Raw genomic sequence first — 25582 nt, 5'->3', positions numbered from 1 at the left:
GAAGTTGACAGATTTTTCAAATTTCCAACAATCCGTCATGTACAGTGAACACCTCCAATAAGAAACGCAATTAATTCAAAGCTAAAATATAATGGTATTTTATTAAAATAACTTTAAAATGTATGTATGTAAGTTAAAATGTCTTATTTAAAATGTCACCTTCAAGAAACTGTTTGTTTTAAGTTTTAACTTTTGCCAATATTGATCACCATGCCCAATTAGTGATATTCTGGCCGCTGCTGCCACTGTATGCTACGATTTATTTGGAAAAACAGTCACTGTGCAAAAATGCTTCGTAGATTTAGTCAGATTTTAGTCATTTTATCCTGGTGGAGGGAGGGTCATGAATTTTCCCCCAGTCATTCAGGGACGAATGAAAATGAATGTCTATAGCTTTGGAGAGGGTCTGGATAAAAAAAAAAAAAAAAAAACAATCACTCACCCTGTCCTCTGATAAATTAAGTACAGTCCCTGCTGACTGAGATATTCATCCTATTTAAAAAATTAACTTTTGCAAAAAAAAAACTCTACTGTTGGCGGTTTTGCGGTGCACGTTTGAAAAAACTTTGTTTTTTCCCAATTTTCCTCCCCTTAATGTAAACAGAGCTGGGAAGCATGTCCTGCTTCCTTTCAGCGAAGTACCGTTTTGTCAGATGGTCCAAGCCGGAGGTGAGTCTGTGGAGCTGGCAGCTGCCGTGGCAGTGGGTCCTGACAGCGAGCTGGGCTTTGTTCAGCTCCCGTCATGTTTGACATCGTTTTGCTATTTCCTCTCTTTTCATTTCTTTCGCCCTCCTCCCGCTCCTTCTCCCCTCCTTCCTGTAACCCACCCACATGTGCCGGCATCACTCAAGGGAACATCTCAGCCAAGACTAATGCACCTTGGCCCCCACCTACTGCATGGTGCCTCCTAGGCTAAAATGAACACAATCCCTGTCACACATAGAAGATACACACACACACACACACACACACACACACACACACACACACACACACACACACACACACACACACACACACACACACACACACACACAACTCCCAGAGCAGGCATGACTCAACATGCCCCTATAGTACCACACGCCCTGATAGTAATTGAGGTCAAAGAAAAGAAACAACAGGCTGATTTTCGTCTTGTGTGAGGGGAAAAAGGTCTTTTCCTCACTCTTCCTTTACTACACATCATCACATGGAATTGCCTAATAGCACACTGGAGGCGAGAGCTCGGCTAAGTTTAGCATTGTGAACTGCAGTGCAACCTTGCTAATCTGAGCCTCTCAGGAAGCGGATGATGTTCAGCGATGAGACGAGGAACACACTAGCATACAGGGACCAGGCAATCAATATGAAAAAAAACACATGCATACTTTCTAAAACATCCTGAGGGAGCTATTTTCATGCTAGCAAATTGTAGATGTTTTTTTTCCAGATTCCACAGCTAGATATTTCCATGTAGGACTTCAATGACTTTTTTTCCCAGAGGTACTATTCTTAAACACCTCCTTCTACCACTCTCCAACTGAAGGTTCGCCTCAAGAAATCCTACATTTCAGATGGTTGGTGTTCTTTATTAAAGATTCCAATTAGCTTTGCATTTTATCATAGTTTTTTGCACTGTCCACTTCAACTGTGATATACATTTAACATGGGAATTGATATTATAGCGTCATAGATAAATAACCCCATAGATATGGGTTAGAAGCATCATGCTGCACTTAGAAGTACATTTAGAATGCCGTGATGAGGACATTAAATAATAGTATTGGAATTGTGAGCAGTATTTATTAGGTTTTCATTTTCACTTTCATGATCTGACACTTACACTATGAGCATTTTGTGATGAATCTGTTTCTGTAAAACTGCTGAAAGTAATATTTGACTAGTTGGTTTTAAAACACTTGTTTCACAAGTTGCTGGCAGTGCCTATTTGAGACCACAGGGAATTTGTGTGAGTTTTACTTGATTTTCTTTCTATCAGTGCTTCCTTTTTGTGACCACTTTTTAAAAATATGATCTACTTCAGTACGTCCTTGTCTCGCAGGTCAACATACACACACACACTGTCTAGTGTAAAGTGTACCTCTATATCTCTTTCTTCAATTTAGGAAGCACCACTTATGTGAACACTTGACTGCACTTCATTTATTGCCATGGCAACCCAGAGTATTGTCCAAGCTCTGTGAGCCCCGTTCACATGAGATATAGCACAAACCGCAATGGGAGAACACCTTGAAAATGTGTTCTCTTGTAATGAATAGGAAACCAGGCAATATCGCTGCCTGAATGGATCCCAGAGGTTCTACTCATTATAGTATATTAATAGTGCAATAGTGAGTGCAAAATGAGCTGAACTCCAGTGCTCACATGCTGGTCACCAGGTTACCACCGTTACAGCCAACTGATAATCTTTCCTACTTTGGCACAATGTGATGTGTGTGTATCTCTTGATCATGGTGATAGTTGTATATGACCCTAATCGGTCAAAAACACCACACTTCACAAAGCGACAATTGTACACAGGCAGTATTTTGCTGGAAGCTGATAAAAAATAGTAAAAAGAGTAACTTGAAACAAACAGAGACGTGGGGGGAAAGACAGTAACATCATTTACATAAAACAGCATGCTTGTTGTTGATGAAATCTTGAAATGAAATTTCCCTTTCTGTTTCTCGTATCGGGTGTATGAAAAATTTGGCCTTGTTTGGAATTTGGGGTTGCGGCATGTAAGAATGAGCATTTTAAAATTGCTCAGGAAACAGGAAATTGCGGCTCGCTTCTGCAGCGTCCTTGTTCGCATTCGATTTTATCAAAAGTACCTCAGTACAAGGACCAAACTCTAAGAATGACATTGTAGCTGTTTGTTTTCTGCGGCAGAGCACGTTTAGAAATGAGCCTTTTTTTCCCATACTCCTACGAGTGGAATTTTTACTGCAGTGTAATATCCGAGGGGCAAAAAGCATGAATTAATACCAATTACAGCTCAGTGCTGTAATGTTTACTTACATAATGAAGAACAAGAAATTATTCAAATGACAAAATTAAAATATGATTTCATGCATATGCATCTGTTATGTTTTTTAGGTTAACAAAGACATTACTTCATATTTTTCATGTTGTTTGGTGGCAGTGGAGCCAAATTCATAATTTCAAGCACACATATAGACTCTTACAAGAGTGTCATTGCAGATATTTTCACACACCCAGTGGATGATAAAACTACTGTAAGCTGCACGCACACACGTAAAATCCCTGAAAGGTACAATTCAAAGGTACTTGAATGAGTATAGATAACGGTGAAATGAAGTAGGGAAGCAGTTGGGGGTTGGTTGCGGAGGTTTGCCCTATATACTGTCAGAACCCAAAGGATGGCGCATCCTGATGCGCTGGGTGGCATCAGTAGATTAAGGGCTGTCTGTATCTGTGCTTAACTGCAAGCTGCTTCTTTTGTTGTCTCCCCTGTGGTTTGTTCATTCTCACATGTGTGTTTGTATGTGCATTTGCCCACTTACATTATACACCTACATTATGCATTGGGTGTAGGGGGTGTCTCCCAAGGGTATACTGCTATCTGGAGTACACACCTACGCCCAACACCGTTCAAGGATGACAATTTTTAAATCAGGCCCCCTGCTTGCTCGGTTTCACCTCCTCCTCCTCAGTGAGCTACAACATCACTGGCAGGGTGCACCACTGATTCTATCTTATGTCAATCATTTCCCAGAGTCCAAGCCTGTCCTATGGGAGAGTACATGCCACCTTATTGACCATTTCAGTGCTCATACTAAACATCCAGTGATGCCCCATAACACCTGCAAAGGTAATACAAATCTACAGCTTTTAATGTAATCATCACACAAACATAATAAATTTCCCACAAACGTAATAGCAGTTGCCTACTACAAACTTAATACGAAATTTTCTGTAAATGTCCAAAAAAAAGACATCCATATGATGTCCATAAAAGACATCTATATACCCCATTTTCATTCAGATATCTTGAGGTGAGAGTTCAAGAAGCCCCTTTGGAAATGGCCTTGTAGGTTGTTCCCTCGGCAAAATGTAGTCCAACTTTTGAGCATTATTTGCGTCATGGGGACCATACAATTGTGTAAGGCAACCCTGTATACATCTCTAATATCCCTTTTTTAACAGATTAGCTTGGGTTCTCAAATCGGTTCCATTCAGGATTCTTGGAACTTTGGTGCTATCTAGAGGTACCAGGTTGCGTATCAACCAGTTTTGAGTGGAACCATTGTAATCAAGGATATTTCACTAACTGAAGGCATTGCATAATGCACAGCAGAAGTAAACAGTTGTAGGAAAATCACAGATTACAACACATTGATTACCTGCAAACTTTTGTTCTGGTATAACAGATATTTGTTTTTATCAACCCCCCCAAAAAAAATCCATGGGCCAACTATTAATGAGACCGCTGCATGCTTGTGTTTTCTAAATTGACTTCTCTACTGTTGCCTTCACCATCCTCTCTTTCCAAGCAACAGGGAAAAGTGAAATAAAAAAAGTTGTAAGGAGAAGAAAGCAGGTTAAAAAAAGGTGTTGGAGACAAAAACATAGTGTTGGATTGGAGGTGAATGTGAAAAAAGAGATTCCTCAACCACCCACAGAGAGAGAAGTAATCTCATTCCACATGTATGCAATCAAGGCAGTGCCGCTGAAATTAGCCTGGGTGGCTACGCTACATCTGAGACACACAGCTATGATGATCTCCTTTGATCGTCTTTTCTTCTGTATTCAAAATGACAGGTATCAGACACGGGGTTAGCGTGCCGAGATAATGAGCGCTGAATATGTATGAAGCAACGTGTACGTGGTGCTCACGCACCAAATCATCTGGCCGCAACTCTTAACATGCGGCATATTGGAATCTGACAACAAGCATAAGAAGCATGAAATGGGAGGGAATGCCAGATTTTAGGGAAAACATGCCACACATGGTTTCACACAAGCAGGTGTAGAGCTGTAAAGTGTGATACAATATCACACTGAGGCAGCCTTGCACCTCAGAAAACAACTCATTTATTTGGCAAACCTGTTACTGCAAAGCTTCAGCGGTTGCATATATTAGTTTATGACTGCTGCAAAGCATTGCCTCTTAAACACGTGTCCAAAATATCAGAGTCAAATGGTCATCTACTGAGTTCAAAATTTTACAAAACACAGCAATAAGCTTGGTTTTCCAAGTCTTTACTGATAATTAGGCATGGCTTATAATGTCTTTTTTAAAGCATGGCACTGCACTTCCCATCATACTTTGTGTCAGCAGTTGCCAAAAGCAAGGATAGGGAGCACTCCATTGGGCCACAAGATGAATTTGAGGGTTGTAAGACTATTTACAGAATAGTAAAGAAAAATAAATCATGTCTGGGGTAGAAAATGTATCCTTTTTTTGGAGGGTAAATTACTGGGTAGTTTTACCTTCTCAGGCCACCCAAAATATTGCCCATAACTCATTGACATGTGCAGAGTGTCAAGGGGGTTGCATTCCTTCATTTTAAAAGGTCATGTGGTGAAAAGGTTGGAAACCACTATTTTAGGTTATGTAAACAGGAAATGCAATGTTACCATGGAGGTCAGTGAATGAGTTAGGGATGTTTTGGCTAATCAGTGTCACAAAAAGTCACAGCATTAGCTGTCAGTAACAAAGCAATTGTACTTTGTTATGGTTTAAGAATATTTTGTGTGTATCTGTACTTTGAGTTTTTATATTATTGTTAATTTTCACTTTCACTCCACTACATTTCCTAAATTAAATGTATACTTTTACTCCACTACATTTCGCTGAAGCATTTTAGTTACTACAAAATAGGGAAGGGAGGGAGGGAGAGAGGAAGGTAAGAGGGGACAGGTGGATATATGAAGGTATGGGAGGGGAGGAATAACTGGATTTTGTTCTTTAAATCCTTCAAGTTGTAAAATGACATTGTTTTCCTTCAAGTGTAATGTAGGCTCCATTTTAAAGGTGATGTGTTACAAAGAAATTTGCTTCATTATTCTCAAAACTCTGACTGCTTGCCTTTTTTTTATAACCAGCATTTACTTTTGAGTTTATTTGATATCATTCAATAACTATTGATACTTAAGTACAGTAAATATCTGATACTTTATTTTACTTTAGTTTTACTTTAGTATTAGTAATAGTAATTAGTATTACTATTACTAGTATTTTAATATGTGACTTTAACTAAATGTGTACTTGTGTGGCTTTCAGGAACTTTATCCACTACATACTTATCCACTTAAAGTTAATAAAGAGAACCTTATAACGTTAACATGATTTTCAGTTGCACTGTTTGTATAATGTACTTGTACTCCATTTTAATGTTGGACAAAAATATCTGCTATCAGCAATTGGCTAAGTACATCACCTATTTTTATATATGGGCAATTTCTGTCATTTTATTGGTAAAGTAATGTTAGACTCCCCAGAATGAGTGAGAGCGCTGCTCAACTGTTAGGAAGAGACAACGGGGAAAAACAGCATGTAAAGCCAGCGTATTTTCACATCTTATTCAATAAATTGAAGGTTTATTTTGACCAAGTCAAAGTCGGTGATTGTTGGAGAATTAAGACGATTTTGATTCATTTCATTTTGTTTTTGTCATGTTTAAATAAAGTGTGTTTTACAATGTGTTAACAAGGTAACTGCTGAATTTGCTTGAATTCATGTAGCGGCAATCGCCAGTTGTTGGTCTGATGGTGGCTGGTTGGAAAATTTTAACATGCCACCCGATCCTTCTCCATTTTACTCATTTATGAAATGGAAAATGTGTCAAATGGGCGCTAGGGGTCAAATCCAGACCTCCAAGTTGAAGGGTGGCCCCCATGATCTTCACTGTGACCCCAATGCAAAATACCCACCATTGTATTATGCACATTGCTAACATGCAGCTGAGAAACATCTGCAGTGGGCCTATAAAAATGGCATGCCATTTTGTTTGATGGCGCTGCTCGCTGTGGAATGACATCGCTCACTCTGCCTCTCCAGTTTCAACCCTTTCCTCAGTCCATCTCGTGGCAGAGAAAGGAGAGCATTATCACAGTGAAAAAGGATCTCCTTCTAACCCCAACCTCCTCCCCTCCTCCTCCTGCCAGCAAATGAGGGGCAGTGATCACGGATGCAGTGTGTGTGTGCGTTAATATGTGTGTGGAGAGTGGGAGGCAAGAGGGAGTGCACCACTGGGGAATGTGCACCTGCAATTTTTCTCATTTGACACAGTTGGTCTTTTGTAGGGTCTCAGGCACAGGGGGATGTCTGTGAAAGTTATGGCCCCTGCTCTTCACCCCCCCCAACTCAAAAAACGACATTTCACTATGATATCTCCATCTCAGTTTGGAATAGCCTATGTCAAGAAAAGTGGGTGTGGGGCATATTCAACAGATGACCAGATATTTCCGCTGAACAGAGGCAGTACATGCACACATACAGTATCTTACCACTTCAAAGCTATCAGATGTAAACAATGCGTCAAACAAGCTGCAGATCCAGAAGAAGGAAAAAAAGACAGCAGCAGATAAATGAAAAAAGAAAAAAAATGGTTATAAGGAGCATTAATCAAGGTCATATTGAACATAGTTATCATTTTTAATTGGCTTCTGTATTCTTTACACAAGATGTCAATGGAACATTACAGATTAATTTTAAGGAACAATAACAAGGGATATCTGGCATAAGATATAAGCGTAGATACTACTTCTCGAACTATGGAACCAAATAGAACCAGAACTATACATTAAATGTGATATACAAAAAATGCCTCAAGAGGGAGATGTTTATGTGTTTTTGTGATCCTGTTGTTGCTAAGGGGGAATTTCATTTTGTGTTTCACAGCCCTGAGAACAGTGATCGGAGGGTCTGCTATAGGACTTCCCAGAAAGCCCCAAGAATCGTGATTTGTTTTGGTTTTCCAAAAGCAGATGTCATATGTAAAGTCATTCTTATGCCATTAATCGATGTGACTATTTATTAAGGGGGAAAAATCCAATTTCTAAGATTCCACCTCATTAATTGTGACTATTTTATAGTTTTTTTAATTCCTCTATGACAGTAAACTTACTATTTGGGGGTTTGGGACAAAACAAGACATTCATCTTAGGTTTTGGGAAACACTTATTGTCATTCTTAACCATTTTCTGATATTTTAAAGACCAAATGACAAACCAATTAATGAGAAAATGATCAACACATTAATGGACAGAGAATATAATCCGTAGCTACAGCCCTACTTTCTACTATCTAAATTCTGAAGTATGTCAACAGTTTGAAAAAAGCCCAAAGGCAAAACAACCATGAGAGGTCACAGGATCAACCGTAAGGTGAGCCAAATTTATTTAGAAGATTAAAAAAAATGCAAAAATTATGTGCAAAATTATGATCCAAACTGTCTGTTGTAAACATCCACCGCTACAGACTTCTCAGTTAAAACTTTGAGCTTCCGTTCATAGATATTGTGACTGCTCATGTTCTCTTGCCAGTCCGACTGGTTGTCATTATCTCAACGATTACTTTAGTGAGTTCAGTGTCATCATAACTGATATAAATGATAGCAAAAATACAACCCAAATCATAATAAAGCAGACTTATCCTTTCAGCAAAAGGTCAAGGGAGTGTACTTTAGGGAATATGTTAAGTCATGGTATCAGTGATCCATGGCCTAAACTGACGACTCCTCCCATGTCTGATAGCTGTGGTGCGACACTGAGGCCTCGCAGTGACCCCCAGAGTCTTGATACAGTCCATCTGCAGAGGATGTGATGGGGGCCAGTAGGGAAGATTTGTGTTCTACAGTGTGGGAGGGCTTGAGAGAAGATAAAGGGAGAGAGTGTGTGCGTAGATCTGTGTGTGCTGTGTGTGCAGTACATAAAATACATAAACCGCAGTGTATTTTCCATCCTGTATAAAGCGCCAGAACTGTAAACTACTTGACCTGGGCATCCTTCCAAACAAGGAGCTACCTTTACTCCCGCATATCCATTCCCCTCTCTCCTTCCTTTTATTTTAATGAGAGCACAATTAGTAAGGAAATGGAACAGCTTCCCAAAGGACTCTGGTTCGTCCACAATGGAAGCCTTCTTTTGTCAATGGCTGTATTGAATTCCCCTACAAGGCCACTGGGCCATATTGAAGGCCATCTCCAGTATCGCCCCACCCCCCTCGACACCACCAAATCCACAACCTCTCTATTGCTCACTCCCTCTCTCTCTTATCCTCAAGGTCTCATGGGCTAATCTGTGCCACAGTATCATTTGATCCCACTCTTTTGCTCCAAATGCACACTTCACAATGCTTCATATTGATTTGCTGAGACAAAATCGCCAGTTACTGTGCATGCTTGGTTTATTCAATGACAAAGCTGAGGGAAGAAAGAGCAGGGTCACACACCATCTTGCCCATAATTGGTTCTTGCTGTGGTGAACTTTAGTTTGAGGCAAATGGCATTAGATCTTAGGTTTTCTTTGTTTGTGTACGGCTACATTAAAATTCACCCTGATAGCTCTACTGCTGCATAAGAAAGAGAGATCAAAAGGAACAATAACTAATTAATCCTTTACCCCTTTTACTTTTCAATTATTCCCTTTGTTGGTCAAACAAAGGAGGTATTGCTTCGTCCGTCCTCTGAGTCGTATTAAGGAAGGCACCTGTATTTCCCTCTGCAGTTCTCCAATGCCCCCAACAGTGACAATGCCTCATGCATTGAACAATACAAGACTATAATCAGGATTTACTGCCAGTGTGCAAAGGAAAGAAGAGAACCAGTTGTCTAAGGTGCTCGCATTGTACTGTTAAATAGATTTTTTTAAAACACTATGGTGTTCATTTGCAAGTCTGTTCTCTGGGTTTGGTGACAGGGTGCCATAATGCTGACTTTGTCATTAACAGAGAGTGCCACTGTATGATGGCCAACAAGGGCAAACAGGCTACAAAGACCCAAAAACATTTCTATTGGGAGAAATGTGTTGCAGCTTCAGACACAATGCCAGTTCAAAAGCACATACAAAAACACAAAACAAATACAGCAATGGGAACGTGCTGCAAATTGAAAAACTTGCTGCAGAAAGCCAAAACTTTTACATGAACAATAAACATGCTGCAAATACAGAAACACTGGAAAAAGAAAGAAAAAAAGCAGACCCAGAATACATATGCAAAACAGAAAAATGCTGCAGCCTACATCTAGTCAGCACAATGGATATTCTCCAGGCCTCTAGGGGAAATGCTAAGAGGCTAAATAGATCTGTTGCTCTTTTAAAGTAATGTAAAAGACTAAGGCCAAATGTTAAAAAAAAAAAAAAAAAAACACTCCCTTGTCTGGTTTCCTTCTCTTGGGTCGAAACAATCAAGCTGTTTCACCAATCGCTCTCCCAAGATGCTCGTAAGACTTCCGTTGTGTGAACTGGATATGCAGCATTTCTCTGTTTGTTTTTGAGTTTTGTGCGTTTTTGACAAGCGCCAACCTCTGAGGCTAAAAAATGAAGCCAGTGTCAGAAAGTGCCAAAAACGACAGTTTTGGTCATAGAATACCACTTAATGCTGACTCTACAAACCAATGGGTGACGTGGCAGGAGCTATATCATTTTTTTCTAGTCTTTGGTTTTTGACTTTACAACATTTCTGTATTTGCAGCTTTTTCTTTCAGTCTGTTTTGATTTTTTATAGGTTATGTATTTTTGAATTGACATTGTGTCTGCAGCTGCAACAGGTTTCTCCTGATGTAAGTGTTTTGGAAAGCTGTAGCACGTTTGCCCCTGTCGACCAGCATACCAGCGCACATTATCTGGGACAACTGGAAAAGCCCTTCCCTGCATGCTGTTGTGTGGTCATTAGACAACATGTTACATAAGACGAAGTAGGCAGCTTCCCTTGAAATCAGATCTGCATGTCTCAGTGTCACCGAACAATGCCAAAAACACTACAACTTGATCAACAGTCTAATGTGAAAGAGAGACAAACACAGATAAAGCTAGCTGGCTAGATTTCTATCTAGAAATATCTAGATAGAAGGGGTGCAAAGATGAACCGATTCTAAAAAAAACATTACAAGAGTCAGAGTTTCAGCTAAATCAATACACAACCACAGCTCTGACTCATAGTCTGTGTGACATTTAGAAAAAATGTTAATAAGGCCATCTTCCCAAGTAACTTTCCTCTCCCTCTGCACTCCTACAGAATGGCTCTAGCATGTATGTGTATGACAGTATGTATGACTCGCCCATTTCCTGCTAGCTCGCTGCATTCCCCGAGCTTTCAACACAATGTGCAATGCTGTCTTACGCACAGAATTAACAGTGTTTACAATGTGCAATTGTAACTTAAAAGAATAGTTCGACATTCACTTCGTGAGGGAGAGATATATTAGAGGATCAATACCACTCATCTGCCTGTTAAATAAAAATCTGCTGCCAGTGGCTGGTTAGTTTAGTTCGACACAAATACTGAAAACAACTACTCCTAATTTTCTGGGGGTTTCTGATTCCATTATTTGAAATGAAAATAAGGAAATCATTTCTTTATTTACTTATAAAGAATTTTTTTTTTTTTTTTTACTTATTACTTTTTTATATATTTTACTTTTTATGATTGAATTTATTTTGTTTCTTATCTTTATTAACTTGATTTTTTATTATTGATTTCATTTTATCTTTTATTATATTTTTATTCTAGCTTTTATTTTATTTGTATTTATTCAATTTTGTTACATAATTATTTTAATATAAAAAAACAATGACATAAAATTCTAATGGCCATTGAATAAAATATTATTAAATGCACTTTAGATTGCAGGATATCACACTGTCACAAATTTATTTGAAATCTTGGGTTGTGTATCCAGATACATGTTGAGTTTTCTACAGCTAAACGTCCTTAATAGATAGATTCGCCCACCACACACACAAACACAAAAAATCTTGATATAAATGCATGTTATTAGCAACATGTGGCTTAAAAAGGGGAGATTGTTATCTGTACAATTAGCAAATATGCATATAATATGGCCTCGAGGCATGCAGTGTAATCATGTGCCACTGCAGCAACAACTCATCATGTGGGTGGGTGGGTGCGACAGCCTCAACATGCTTCACTCACACACTGTCGTACCCCCACCCATGATTGTGAAAGCCTTATGGTGTAAACAGAGCTTGTGTGTGTGTGGGGGGGGGTAATCCTACAAAGCTGCTACATTTGCATATATAGCACCACAGTGTCTAACATTGCAACATGTAATCATGTGACCGGTCTTTCACAGCATTGAATGTGTCATCAGAATGCAAATATGTTACAAATGCAAACATATATGTTGGATTTCTTTACAGGCGAGGGATGAGAAGCATATGCTGCTGGTATAGATTTCACAGCAGGAAGGAAAAAAGTAATTAATTTCATAAATTGAGTAAAGCATAGGTCGCTGCATTGTCTCTCTGTGTGGTTTCTATTTGCCCTTCCTGCTCCTCACATTCCGCCCACACCCCAAATTACTGCCTGACCCCTGCTGTTATGCAGTGTGGGAAACACTGTGGTATTGCACGCCCACCAATTTTGCCCTGTGAGCCGGTCTGCGGGGTTACTTAGCAATTCTCTGTCCTCTCTGCCAGACACCACAAACACATACACGTGCACACGCACATTATGCAGCCTAATGTAAACTAACATCCACTGCCACTTGACCTTGCTGTCAATATCTGTACTCATTAAACACCATTCGGCCAGCTGCAAGTCCACTTTAAATGGCATCATTCAGCGCTTACCAAATTATGCCCGTGCAACCGGGCTGAATGAATGGGGAGTCTAATTCATTTATTTGGAAGATATACATAGGTCCCAGAACGGACACCTATAAAACATGCTGTGGTATTTAACCCCAACCTGCCATTCTTAATGTCGCTGTCATTCATTCCTCTTGGGTTGCAAGTTCTGACAGCAATTTGGCAATGTCAAGCAGTCACTACTTGTGCCATGGGCAGCAAAGGCCATTCTTTTATTCCCCATATCAAGCAGGTATTGATTTTTCACTCATTATAGAAGAGCATAAAAAGAGAAGGGGATTTCTGTGCACCATGCCAAATGCCACACAAAATGTTACCACGGAGTGAAAACTGAAGCTGAATACAAAAAAAAAGTGGATTTTAAACCAAGTATATTTACTTTAAATTCAAATTAAACAATTCTATTCATATAAGGCCACATGTTCCGACAAAGCGAGGCCGACTAAAACTGCTATACAAAAAGAAAAAAAAAAATTCAGAGAGAAGCTATGAAATAAGCTGGCATCCAAATGACAGCTGAGGAGGCCGGCCTTAGGGTAGGTATAAAACGAAGTAATTTTTTTTATAAATGCAACACTATTATCTATTTTCAGGAAGCCTTGTGTGGCTTATGGGAAAAAGCATAATCCATTTTCAGGAAAAAAGAGTTGCAAATAAAAAATCTGTTAAAGCATTAAAACCCAAGGCATTTTTAAGAATCTCATCAAAACCATTTTCAAAGCAATCAAACTTTTATGTTAAAGTCAAGGATGAAAATTATTTAAACTGTACATTTTGCCAGCAATAAATTGTTGCATTGTTAGACTGAAAGATATGGATCTCAGTCAGAAACTGTCCTGCAGTGCTCCGAAGTTTAAATCGCTATTGCCTACTCACGCCTGTACTTTAGGCTAAATTGAATTAACTTTATTATCAAGCACAGTGCTGTATTTTCATGCCAGCACAGATCAAGTGCAGTGACCGTGCATCGGGGACGCACTAATGTCAGCCGACACAAGTGGATGGTTTTCAGCCTGCGTCTGTTTAATACTTTTGTGGCCTTGCCTTGACATTTATTGCCCCAGTATGTGCAGTACATTCCACATTCCAAGCTCCAGTTTGAGGGACGCATTTTTAAAGCTTTACCCACTGTGAATGAGGTGTACTATGTTGCACAACTAGCACTGGCTTCTAACGAGGTAGACACAAAGAGTCTGGAAGTGAGACTTTTAACGATAATAGCAGCGTGGCCATAGGGAATCGCAATGTCAGTCCACATGTCAGTCCGCCAATTTGGTCCAGACTGAAATATCTCAATGACTGTTGGATAGATTGGCATTTGTACAGACATTCATGGGCCCAAGAGGGTGAATCCTAATGATTTTGGTGAACTCCAGGCTTTTCCCCTAGCTTCTTCATAAGCTTTTATTTCTGAGTGAAGTATTTTGACAACTATGGAATGAATTACCATAAAATTCAGTTCTGACATTCATGTTCTCCTCAGTACACTGGAACTCTAGTGTGGTTGTAGACTTGTTACTTGTTGGTTTAGGCTTGAAGTTAAAAATCTACAATTATACATTTGGTTTATGAACAATAAGAGGCAAATTCACCATAGGACTGCACATTTTTTACGGCTGCTAAAACAGCACAAATAAGACTAAGCTTTCCCCTTTCAATGCAAATGAGCCTCATTGTAAAATAGTCCGATTCACAAAGATCAGCACTGATAGCCACACGTATTTGAAGTGCAATTATTTGCATCTTCAGAGAGATGTTGTTAACTTATGTGCAATTATAGCAGTGGTGTAATGTAACAAAGTAAAATCCTCTGTAACAGTGCTATAGTATTTTTGGGAGTACCTGCAGCTGAGTTTTTATATTTTTGTCAACTTTTACTTTTACTCCACTACATTTCCTAAATAAAATGAGATGAATGAAGGAATGGAAGGAAGGGAAAAACTGAATTTTGTTCAGTTTGTTCTGCAAAAAAAGCGCAAATTGCAGTGTGCTGCAAAACTTTATGGGCACATTGCCGCTGTAATATCATTAAGGTGATATCTTTTGTGAATCTGAACCCGAGACGGGGCAGATAACGGTTACAAGTGATCCATGTTGCTATCAGTGGCCACAATCCATTATTTGCAAATTCACCCATCACTGGGGTTTTTGCTTGTTTTTGCATTTTGTCTGACATGATTTATGGCCACTGTCACACAGATACAATAGGTTCTGTACATTCTGACATATGTTCTGTATAAAATAATTCAGCAATTCATTTAATTTGTATTGTATATGCTATTTTAATGCAAAATGTATTAGAAAAGTATGTGGAACACACAAAGCCATGCTAAATATCTTATCTTGTTACAAGAGGCCATAACAATGTCAAACAAAAGACAAATGGTGTATAATAGGGATGGGCATATCAATGTTTCGACCGACCTAAAAGAACTGAATACTGACTTACACCTGACAACTTGTGCCTGACCTGAAACACTGTAATTTGGTTTGTAATGTGATTGTGCTTAAAATCTGAGCTCATTCTCACATCTGCCTAATGGCACCATTATTTGGACCAATTTGGAATGAAGTGTCTGGACTGGTGCACATTGCATAGCAGTGCACAAAGTATTTTTGCCAATTTTCTCTGCTCACTTCTGTAACTTCCGTAGTCTTTCACCACCCACTCATATGACACCTGAAAATACATAAGGCCTGTTTTCTTTTTATTGCAAATTCGGCTGCAAGTCATACAGTCATTAAACCCTTTTTTATCTGTTTACTTTCACCACAGTGAAAGAATGTAACTGTAATCTTCCTCTGACTTCACCTTGATAAAAAACAGACACTGTTGAAAGTTATTTTAATCTGATGTCACATTCAAATGCATATATAATTTACCCACTGCGCCGAGGCACTGTATCTGTACATTATGCCGCCGCAAATGAATGATTGACATCCACCCACTCCAAAACCCACTTATTTTCAATGCTTGAAGAGGCATCTCAGTTGCAACAAAACAGTACATGCCTCAGTGGGCTCTACAAAGAACTTTCTCCTGCTTTGAAATAGGAGCTCAAATAAATCATTTGTTTAATTAATTAAGCAAATTAGGCAAATCCAGGGATGCCTTGGCGGATGGAGTCGCTGCCCTGGCACAAGGAGATTAATTAAGTGGATCCCTACGGGAACAGTGAGACTGACATAGTGGTTTAATGCCCTTGCGTGGCTAGATGCAGCTATCCTTAGCTTATCGGTGCACCTCAATGAGAGCAACAGAGGGTGTTTGTAAGCAGGGGTGTGGCACCGAATTCTGGGGCCTATGCACAAGCAGTGTCTGTGGGCCCCCTGCCTTTCTTTTTTGATACATGTCTCTGTTATGCACTGACTTTTTTTTTTGTAAAGTCAGCTTGATTTTTCTTTTCCCTTTCTTTATTTATTTTCTTTTTGGGAACCAAAGATACTTGATAACAGAAGATACCCCATTACAAGCTTTGCTTATCGTATAAAATTGTCTACACTACTGGTCTCCTGAGTGGGGATGGTCTGTTCTCCCTCTTGTTATGAATATCGTGTGGATGGACGAAAGCAAACTCAAAACAAAACAACACCCTATACAATAAAATTGTTTGCCCCTTAATTTGCCGCTTGTTTTTATCTGCTAGCTTAATATGTGATATCAACTCTGTACAAGATCATAACAGTCACTCCAAAATCAGTGAAATAATAATAGTATTATTAAGCAAAGAAGCACAAGCTTTTATTCGGTTTTAACTTCTGATTCATGGTTTCAAGTAGAAATCGATTTAAATTTCAGTTTATGGGAAGCACTACAGTGAAACCGGACCATCAGTTTAGCACCCCAGAGAGAGTAGATTCTGTGTTGCCAATCCCAGAAATTTGCCAGATGTCTGACACAGAGACATGGCTTAAGTAAAGTCATGTTTTTCCTGATTTGTCTCTCTGAAAAAATGCCATTTTAGTGTCAGAATGTTCCTCAAGATATGTGGCTTGTGAAAACTGGTTCCAATATTTACTTTGGTGATTACAGGGAAAAAGAATTCTGTAATCTGTACTCATGTTCACATTTCCCATTGGAATGAACAGACTCCGGACTGGCGCTAGTCTCCTAAAGAGGCGGGGCAGTGGCAAAACCCACTTGACACAGATACAGGAATTTAATCTCATGTGCCACCTTAGTTTATCAATGGTCTCTGTTGGAACCACGATTTCCCTTTTTTGCGTAACAGTGTATGTTGGTGCTCCAGCAGGATAAGCAGTGACTCACTCGGCTCTGGCTGCATTTAGAGACAAATCATTGAGCGGACTAAACCACTTTGCACCGTAAAGGGGTCAGAAGGGCCTCAGAGAGCTTCCAGTATTATTTTATACAAATCAGTATCAGTCTTTTATCTGATTCATTCAGTCATTTTTAATGTAGTTAGGGCACCTCTTAATTAGACTAAAAGATGCAAACAAAACCCCCACCAGTCTTTTTCAAGGCTCCCCCTTCCACTGGGACCCTAATCAGTCCTACCTCCTCCGCCCACTTTTGCGCTCCTGTTTGTAAGGTGCATGTTGGCTTGGATTCAACTTTCTGTAAGCTCTGCAAGAGAGTAGGGGGCTATATGAATGAAAGAAAGGGTGAGACGAAATCAAGATAGATGTTTTATGTTCTGGCTATATTTGCTGTTTTTGCAGAAAAGCCACTTACCTGACATTGTTCTAAAGCAGCAAAAATCTACAAACACACATATGCTAAACAGATGCGTCAAGCACACATCTGCCTCACTGTCTCATCCATCCCTCATTACGCACCTATCCCCCTCCCCAGCAGGATGATATCTGCTTCCAGGCTTGATGTATGCACTAGTGTCTGACCATGAAAAATATGTGTCAGACTTCACGCTTTCGTCTCTCGGATTGGTCCACGAGCCCTTCATCCATTATAGCCGCTATGTCTCCGATTCCATGGGGTGGTATTAAGTGGAATGAATTCCAAATCCTTCCTGGAGCATTTTACATGCACAGAAACGCATGATTAATGTGCTGTTCAGGCGTGGCCAGAGTGTTTGGGACATTGCTTTTTCATTGTTATTCACTGTTACCAAAACAATGACAAGGGTGCATTTTACTTATTTTTCAAGCCAGTGACAGCATCTGTGATAGAACTTTTTTTTATTAATCTTGCAAGACTTTGTAGCTATACACCCCCCCACACACACACATGGATCACATAGACACACAACTCCACCCACACAGCCACAAATCCCCACCACTCCTTAAGCTACGTTCTATCATTGACTTTATTTTATCACGCTTGTCCAGAAATATTCCTCATTTTCCTCAGACGAGTGTAAAGTGTCAGACAGCTGGATGCATGCTGACATACAAATAAAGACAAGAAAGGGCAGAATGCTGTGTGGCTTCAACTGCAGACTGCAAAGCTAAGACAACACATACAAGTGTGTGCATTTTCTGCACACATGCTGCTATTATTATACGTGAAACTTGACATGTGTGTCAAAAAAAAATCAGCACACATGTGCATGCATCTGCCTGTCTGTATATAGACAAAAGAGACTGTAGATTCCAAAGTAGGCCAGTATCCCCTGGAGTACACATTTCCAACACTCTCAGGGAGAAACATGCACAATGACATCGTGGTGAATATTCCCACTAAAGCTTCCCCAGCTGCAGAACAATTCACTGGCAACATCTGGCCGTCTCTGCTTATAGCATCAGGGTTGGGTTGGCTGTTAAATGATTCTTTTTTTTGTTGTTGTAAATCTGCCAAATTATTTGCGAAGGATGTCAACCACTTAATCAGTTGTTCAAACAAGCCCAAAAAGCTCAAATGTGACTCCTTAAGGGCATTAGTTACAGCACCGAAAACCATAGCTAAGAGATGGTTTGCCTTCTATTTCTGTAGGATCAATGGGTGATTGATTGCTGTGGTATGAACAAAAAAGAATGATTGATTTAAAGGACTATGCAGGTGTTTTTGCATTTTTCAGCCCATTTATAACAAATCATGCATGCATTGCTGCTGACCATTTTTCCAAATGCTTTAACAGCTTTAAGATTGATGAATGCCTTTTCCTACACTTTCATACCACACTGACATAAACTAAAAGCAATGGCAGCCTGGAAGGTAGGAAAATGCCCTCACCAATCCAGAAAACCACATTAGGCTTGGAAAAAGTAACACTGCACTAATGTGGAGTATATTAGAGTCGTGGTAAATGGGCTAAAACGTGCAAAAACACAACTTATTTCCTTTAAATAAACTGGCTGTCACAGAGTGTCTACGGTGGACACGTTTCAGCAACATTTCTCAGACGTCCGTCTTCTTTAAGCTGCTTCACATCCATCCCCTGTGACACTTTCTAATTGGCCGAGGCTGGCTGTCCTACAGTTAGTGTTCATGCAGCCAATGGGGCATCGATATACATCTCTTTAATCCAAAGACAAGCTCTAATGCTTTTTCCTTGTCATGGTGTTTGTGCAGAATAGATGTCTAGTGAGAAAACATTGTGCACATCTTAAAAAATGCACCAAAAGTGCAGCTAAAATGCGGCAGACAGAAAGAAGATTCACACTGATACTTTGAGAGATGCTTATCCCTTGTGTGATTGACATATCTGCTGTAGAGGGCACAATGCCATTCAAATGCAAGGTCAAGAGGTTAAAACAATTAAGAGCAATAACACCGCAAACAGTCAATGAACGCAGCACGCAAGAGCGATGGCTAATAATCCTGAAAGAAATAATTAAAAAACTGACACATATTTTGAAAATACAAGAAGCCCTATTAGAAGAAAAATGGAGGAGAGGGACATTTTTTAACACTTAAAATGGTACAAATAATTCCACCAACAGATGTTTTTTGCCATTATTAAACATTTGTAAGAACTCATTATGCTGTGAAGTTTGTCCACTATCAAAAAGTGGAACCTAGAAAGCTTGGCTTGCTCGATTCCACAGGGAAAGTAGAGGCTTTTGCTGATTCCCACTAGACATTACCTTTCATTCATATCATTTCAATAGCTGCTGAGTCATCTGCAGCTCTCACAGACATAGAACTGCATCCATCCAACATTATTGAAAGGAAGGGGTCTAGCTAGTGTTAGCGCTCTCTCATTCATGGGTCTGATTGTAGAGGTGCAAATGGCCAACAATGACTGTCAAAACTTGACAAAATGGGAAGCCTTGTGACCTCAGCATGTACATATGCTACACCATGATTTCAAACACAACATAGGCCACATCCACACTGACACTTAATTTTTTAAATGTTTCAAAGCGCAAATGATCTCCATAAACACAACAGTTTCAGGACCGTTTAGTCCATCCGAAAATGCCTAAAAACACATATTACTTGACAATTCATGTACTCTGGGCATGCATGTGTCGATGCAAATAGTAATCAGATTGTCTACCCTGTAGCTGGTCGCTTAGTAACAGACAAAACTATGGAGATGGAGAAAAGTAAGAACAGAGATTTCTTTGCTTGGATCGATAAAGAGGTGAAACTGTTATTGAAAGTCACATTTGTGTAAGGCGTTTAAGGCAGCAGACAAAAGATAGGGAGTTGTTCCAAATCAAGACAATGACATATTAGCGCATACTAGGAGAATTAAGCATTGCCAGAGGAAACCATGGAAATGGGAGAGGAGAGCCCACACAAGAAGGATGAAAACAGAACATGGATGTCTGCATCACTGTTCAAAAGTCTCTCCGTTTTTGCCCATCCAGACTAAAACACAACCCTGGAACACAGTCAGCATTATCTTCAAAGGTCTCAGTTTTAGAGGTTTTGTAGTCGTGCAGATGCTAGGCATACAGCAATAGTAATGCTGTTTTAACTCTTTGAAATCTGGGCAGATTGGTTTTATTTCTTTGAAAAGCTTGGGAAGAAGGCAACAGCGACTAAAGAAGAAATTACCTAAAAATGAGCATGAGTTTAAAAAAATTACAAAAAAGTAAAAAATTGTTCAAAAACTTGCCTGAAAATGTGCTTAAAACTTACAAATTATGTAAAACAGCTAAAAACGTTAATTGCTTTTGTACCCACATCATGAGTCTGAACGACAAATTCATACTCCCGGAGAACACTAATGCAGAGGGTGCTATCACTGCAGAAAAGTGTTTCTTTCTGATAGTTAAAAAATGATCACATAGGTACACAAGTTAAAACACCAGGATATACAGTTAATACAGTTATCAGAACATTAATATTTCAATTGAGTTTGATTTTAAAACAGCAACCTATAGTCCTAATGATCGTTCTTAGTGGCTCTTTGACAGCCTTGCACTAAATCAGCTGCTTCATAATGTCCCAACCTCTGGTCAATAGAGCTCGCTAAAGAGAGATGCATGACACATTGCTGTCCCCTGACCTCTTTCTATTGAGCATTAAGGCAAAACTAACGATGCCGGAAAGCATGCTTTCATTAGCGCTGGATGATGAACCCAGTTGCCTCCACCCTGCATAGATATTGCAGCACAAAAACAATTCAATTAGCTTCAAATCTCTCATTAATGGTTTTAGCCATATCAAATTAACACTGTTATGGGCTATTGCCCCACTCCCAACACTCCCTACATCTAAACCCTGGTTGATTGTGACCACGCGCCTCATCCGCGACACACACACTTCCACACACACCCACAAACCACCCGACCACCACTGCTGATTTCTTTTAATCTGAATTTAAATGACTTAATTTAGTTTGCTTCTGAAACAATTCACAGAAGGCCAACGGGAGACGCTGCAAAACTACGGCGGTTTCCATTTACCGGGAAGCGGCAAAAGAGAGTCCTCGCAACTTAATCTTAAGATCTTAATGCGTGAAATGATAAAAGAAGTCGTTTTTTTAGCTCCTTTTGCAATTCTTGCTATACTAAACATGCACCACAAAGCAAAGCGGCGCTAATGATTCTTTGAAAGTAATTTCAGTTCATTTTCTATTGCCAGGAGAGCAAGAGACTAAGAAAGGCGAAAGAGGGACAGATCTAAAAATAGATAGAAAATCAGAGAAAGGAAAAGACAACAGAGTGAAAATAAGAAAAGTGTAGAAAAGAAGTTTTGGGGAGTTTAAGGAGGGGGGAAAAAACGCTAATTAGTGAGACGCACTACTCAGAAAACAAGACAGACAAAGTCAGAGGCTTTAATCGCAGTTGGCTGACTAAATCTGGCACTTGAAAAGCAGAAGGATGGAATTCTGATACGGCTTCAAAACATGCCAGTCACAAAATGCAAAAGGTATGTTTTTATGCTTCTGCTCCACGTCGACACAAACACACGCAAGCTCTAATGAGCCAAACTCACCCAGAGCGGCTGGTGCGAAGAGGCTGGCGAGGACTAGCAGGCGTGCGGTCCACATGGCCTCCTCCTCTTACCGCCCGCTGCCGAAGGTCCCAGTTGAGTTCAGTCTTTTGCTGGCAAATGCCCGAATCGGGTGCTTCCTTTATGGCGCGGCTCCCTCCACTGCGCCACTACTTCCCACAAGACCACGGGTCTTATTACTCTGGAGCCAGATGCCGTCCAAAATCTGTCATAAAGATAAAAAACATACATGTTAGATGAAGAGTTAAATCGATGATTTGTTTGTTCATTTACAGGAACGATGCGTCTTTTCAAGGAAGAAACACAACAGATGGATGCACCGTGGCTTTATCATCCTTGTGAGCGGTCCTTATGGCATCGTGGGTTTCAAGTTGTCATCACAGTGCAAGTTGCTCAATCTCCAGTCAGATGAAGTCATACCGGGTGTGATCAAGCAAAGGCAGTGCGAACCACAAAATGTATTTATGGTGTATTATGTTGTTTGCTCATCAATGTGTTAACTCCCCCACCTTAGCAGCAAATCACTCCCACAGAGAAATGAGGAGTGAGCGAAGAAGCGCACGCTGCTTTGGGCTTTGGCGGTGCTTGGAGTATACGTCTTCGCATATGTGCTCCGGACCTTGTGTTTATTCTTACAAGGCCCGATGGTAATTGACATAAGAAACGCGGCAGTGTTTCCCCTTTCCTGTGGGCATGAGCCATAACTTCACAGCTTGAGTTGTTGCACCTGTGGATGTGTTTGCACGGCCTAAGAAACGACTACTGTGCACATACGCTTCGCTGCAAAATTATAAACAGCCAAAAAGATCCACTCTGAAGGGCTGAATGACACCGAGCTGCCCTTTGACTTCCTCTAAACTAATGAGCAGTGCTTGAAAAAGTATTCAGATCCTTTTATTAAGTAAAAGTATTAATAACACCCTGTGAAAATACTCAAATAAAGGTACTTTAAAAATGTCACTCAAGTAAAAATAATAAAGTATAATAAGAAAAATGTACTTAAAGTATTAAAAGTTAAAGTACCCAATGCACACAAATCTTTAAAAAACACCCCAAAACCTCAAAATCATTAAAAAAAATACAAACAAAAAAATTTAAAAAAAAAAAAAAGAAAATCGTCCAAAAAAACTCTAATCTTGAAAAACAAAACCCCCAAAAACTCATAAATAGACTTAAATGTTTATTGAAACAGTTGGCAATTAATTTTCTATGAATCAACTGATTGAATAAACAACTGATCCTTGCAGCTATACTGTAAACTGTTTGATTTGATTTATAACAAAACATGATATTTCATAAGCTCTTCTTTTGTTTTTTAAGCAAAGATCTTCATTTGTAAAGTAACTAGTAACTACAGTAGAGCTGTCAGATAAATGTAGTGAAGTAAAAATTACAGAATTTCCCTCTAAAATGTAGTTGAGTAAAAGTATAAAGAAACATGAAAAGAAAACACTCAAGTAAAGTACAACTACTTCGAATTAAGTAAATGTACATTCCACAACTGCTCATGGGAGTGACATCACCAGTGAACTCCTGACACTGGATGATGTCATCGCTAAGGTATTTCTAGTTAACATAAAATGAATAAAATCAAACGGGAATTTACATGGTGCTGGCTGGCGACCGCAGTGAGCCCAACACTTAGGATGAGTCGATATTCAAAAAATGCTGCGTGAAAACTTGCAACTCCCATAAGTATGTATTTAGAAAACACTGTTATATGAGGACAAAAAAATGTTTAATCTATATTCTGATGAGATACTCAGGATTATCCCCATCAAACCCATATCATGATATTAAGGTTAAGTCAGCTTTAATGATTAGGCAATCCAAACCCCTCTATTATCCACTACTATCAACCATGATCTGCTGCAGAAATATAATCTCTGCAAAATGATACAAGCCCAAGAGTGCACGAATGCTGCAATCATCTACACAAGCATTATCCTTTTCACATTAGGCATTCCATACTGCATTTAATATCGTGGGGAGTTAATTCCATTGTGGGACGCCAGGAAATCTGGTTACAAAAGGTCAAAGCGGGAGCAGGGCATCAAAGGACAAGGCACTGGGGAAGCTGACTGACATCAAAATCTCAAATTATACCAACACTACATTTTAAATACACCTCCATCCTTTTATCAGACTCCCCATCCCTGTGTGGAGTTATGCTTTCTGAGTCACAGTGACATTCCCCCCATCTCAAAATATAGCTCTTAATACCCATTTAAAAAGCCTAGATTAGAGCAATCAGAAATTTTTTGAGCAGACATTAATGGGTTTAAGAGAAGGGCCGCGAGCCTGTCACGAATCTCTGCATAAACAGACTATTTGGGCAATATTAAGAGGTTAAAAGTCGGTTTACTCATCAGCAAACTCTTGGCAGAAGGCCATGAGTGAACAAAACTAGAGCTTGAGCAACTCGCCCAAACCACATTTACTGTGTTGTTGACTTCATTCCCTGTGTGTGTGTACATATATATATATATATATATATATATATATATATATATATATACATATGTGCGTGTGTGTGGTATGATGGCAGATATTTTAAGACATTACAAAGCTATGTGAAAGAGTGTTTTTGATCAAAGCATTATCCATGTAAGTAAACATCGGTTTTAATAAAACCCTGTGACAGCTGCAGCAGAGCAGAATTAAATATGACATCAAATCAGATGCTGTGACTCCCCTGACAAAAAAGCACATTATTGAAGGAATAATCACATTCAAATACTCTGTCATAGCAGCATATTGGACCCCAAGTTTATACTTTAGGACAATTTCTTTATTGGATAAAAAGACTAAAAAGGAGGTGCAACACCATGTTGAAAATATTTGACAGACAAGACTTTTTTTTTGTTTTTTTGAGACAGTACAAGAGATAACATATAGTACCACATAGTACAATACAATACGGAACCATTCTTTCCTAGATTTGCAAAAGTGTTTTCTGTGACAGTGCTGGGGCGGGGTCACTGAAAGGACTGCAGTACCTCCCTGAATCACAGCCTGCAGATACAGAATCAGTGCTATGTGTATGCATATTATGCGTGATACCATTGAAAAGACAGAGCACAACAAACAAGACAAACAAAACAATACTAGGGGTGCAACTACAAAAAAAATAAACTAAAATAAACTAAAAACAATTATTGTTGTCATTTTCATTGTACAATCTCTGATACATTAAGTATGGCTATTCGATTTATCGCTAACCTCTATATACATGTAATGTTATCCAGTAAATATGACTGTAACAATATATCAACACACAACAAAGTTATTCCAAAACTTTCAATGATTTTTACAAATTCCATGACTTTTCTAGGTTTTACATGACCATGAGGACCCTGGGCACTGAAAGGGGAATGTTCTGAGTATTTGGGTACATTTTTTGTTTCGAAACTCAGAACACTACAATTAAACAAAGCTCAAATGGTATAAAAGAAAAAAGAAAAT

At 39.3% G+C, this 25582-nt stretch overlaps 1 protein-coding gene across 10 annotated transcripts in view; it reads right to left on the bottom strand.

The window, feature by feature from the left end:
- The window catches only part of LOC121961921 (adhesion G protein-coupled receptor L3-like), a 273036-nt gene that overhangs the window by 170705 nt on the left and 76749 nt on the right, over window positions 1-25582 (bottom strand). For all 10 annotated transcript variants that reach the window (XM_088073194.1, XM_088073195.1, XM_088073201.1 and 7 more), the window contains exon 3: window positions 22100-22322. In XM_088073194.1, the coding sequence (XP_087929320.1) occupies window positions 22100-22154 (55 nt within the window). In that variant the 5' untranslated portion in view covers window positions 22155-22322. The remainder of the gene's footprint in view (window positions 1-22099; window positions 22323-25582) is intronic.

The sequence above is a fragment of the Plectropomus leopardus genome, chromosome 23 (assembly GCF_026936395.1).
Source record: "Plectropomus leopardus strain MGB_pleo_1.0 chromosome 23, ASM2693639v1, whole genome shotgun sequence".
Taxonomy (NCBI): domain Eukaryota; kingdom Metazoa; phylum Chordata; class Actinopteri; order Perciformes; family Serranidae; genus Plectropomus; species Plectropomus leopardus.
This window is presented reverse-complemented; position numbering and strand designations above follow the sequence as displayed.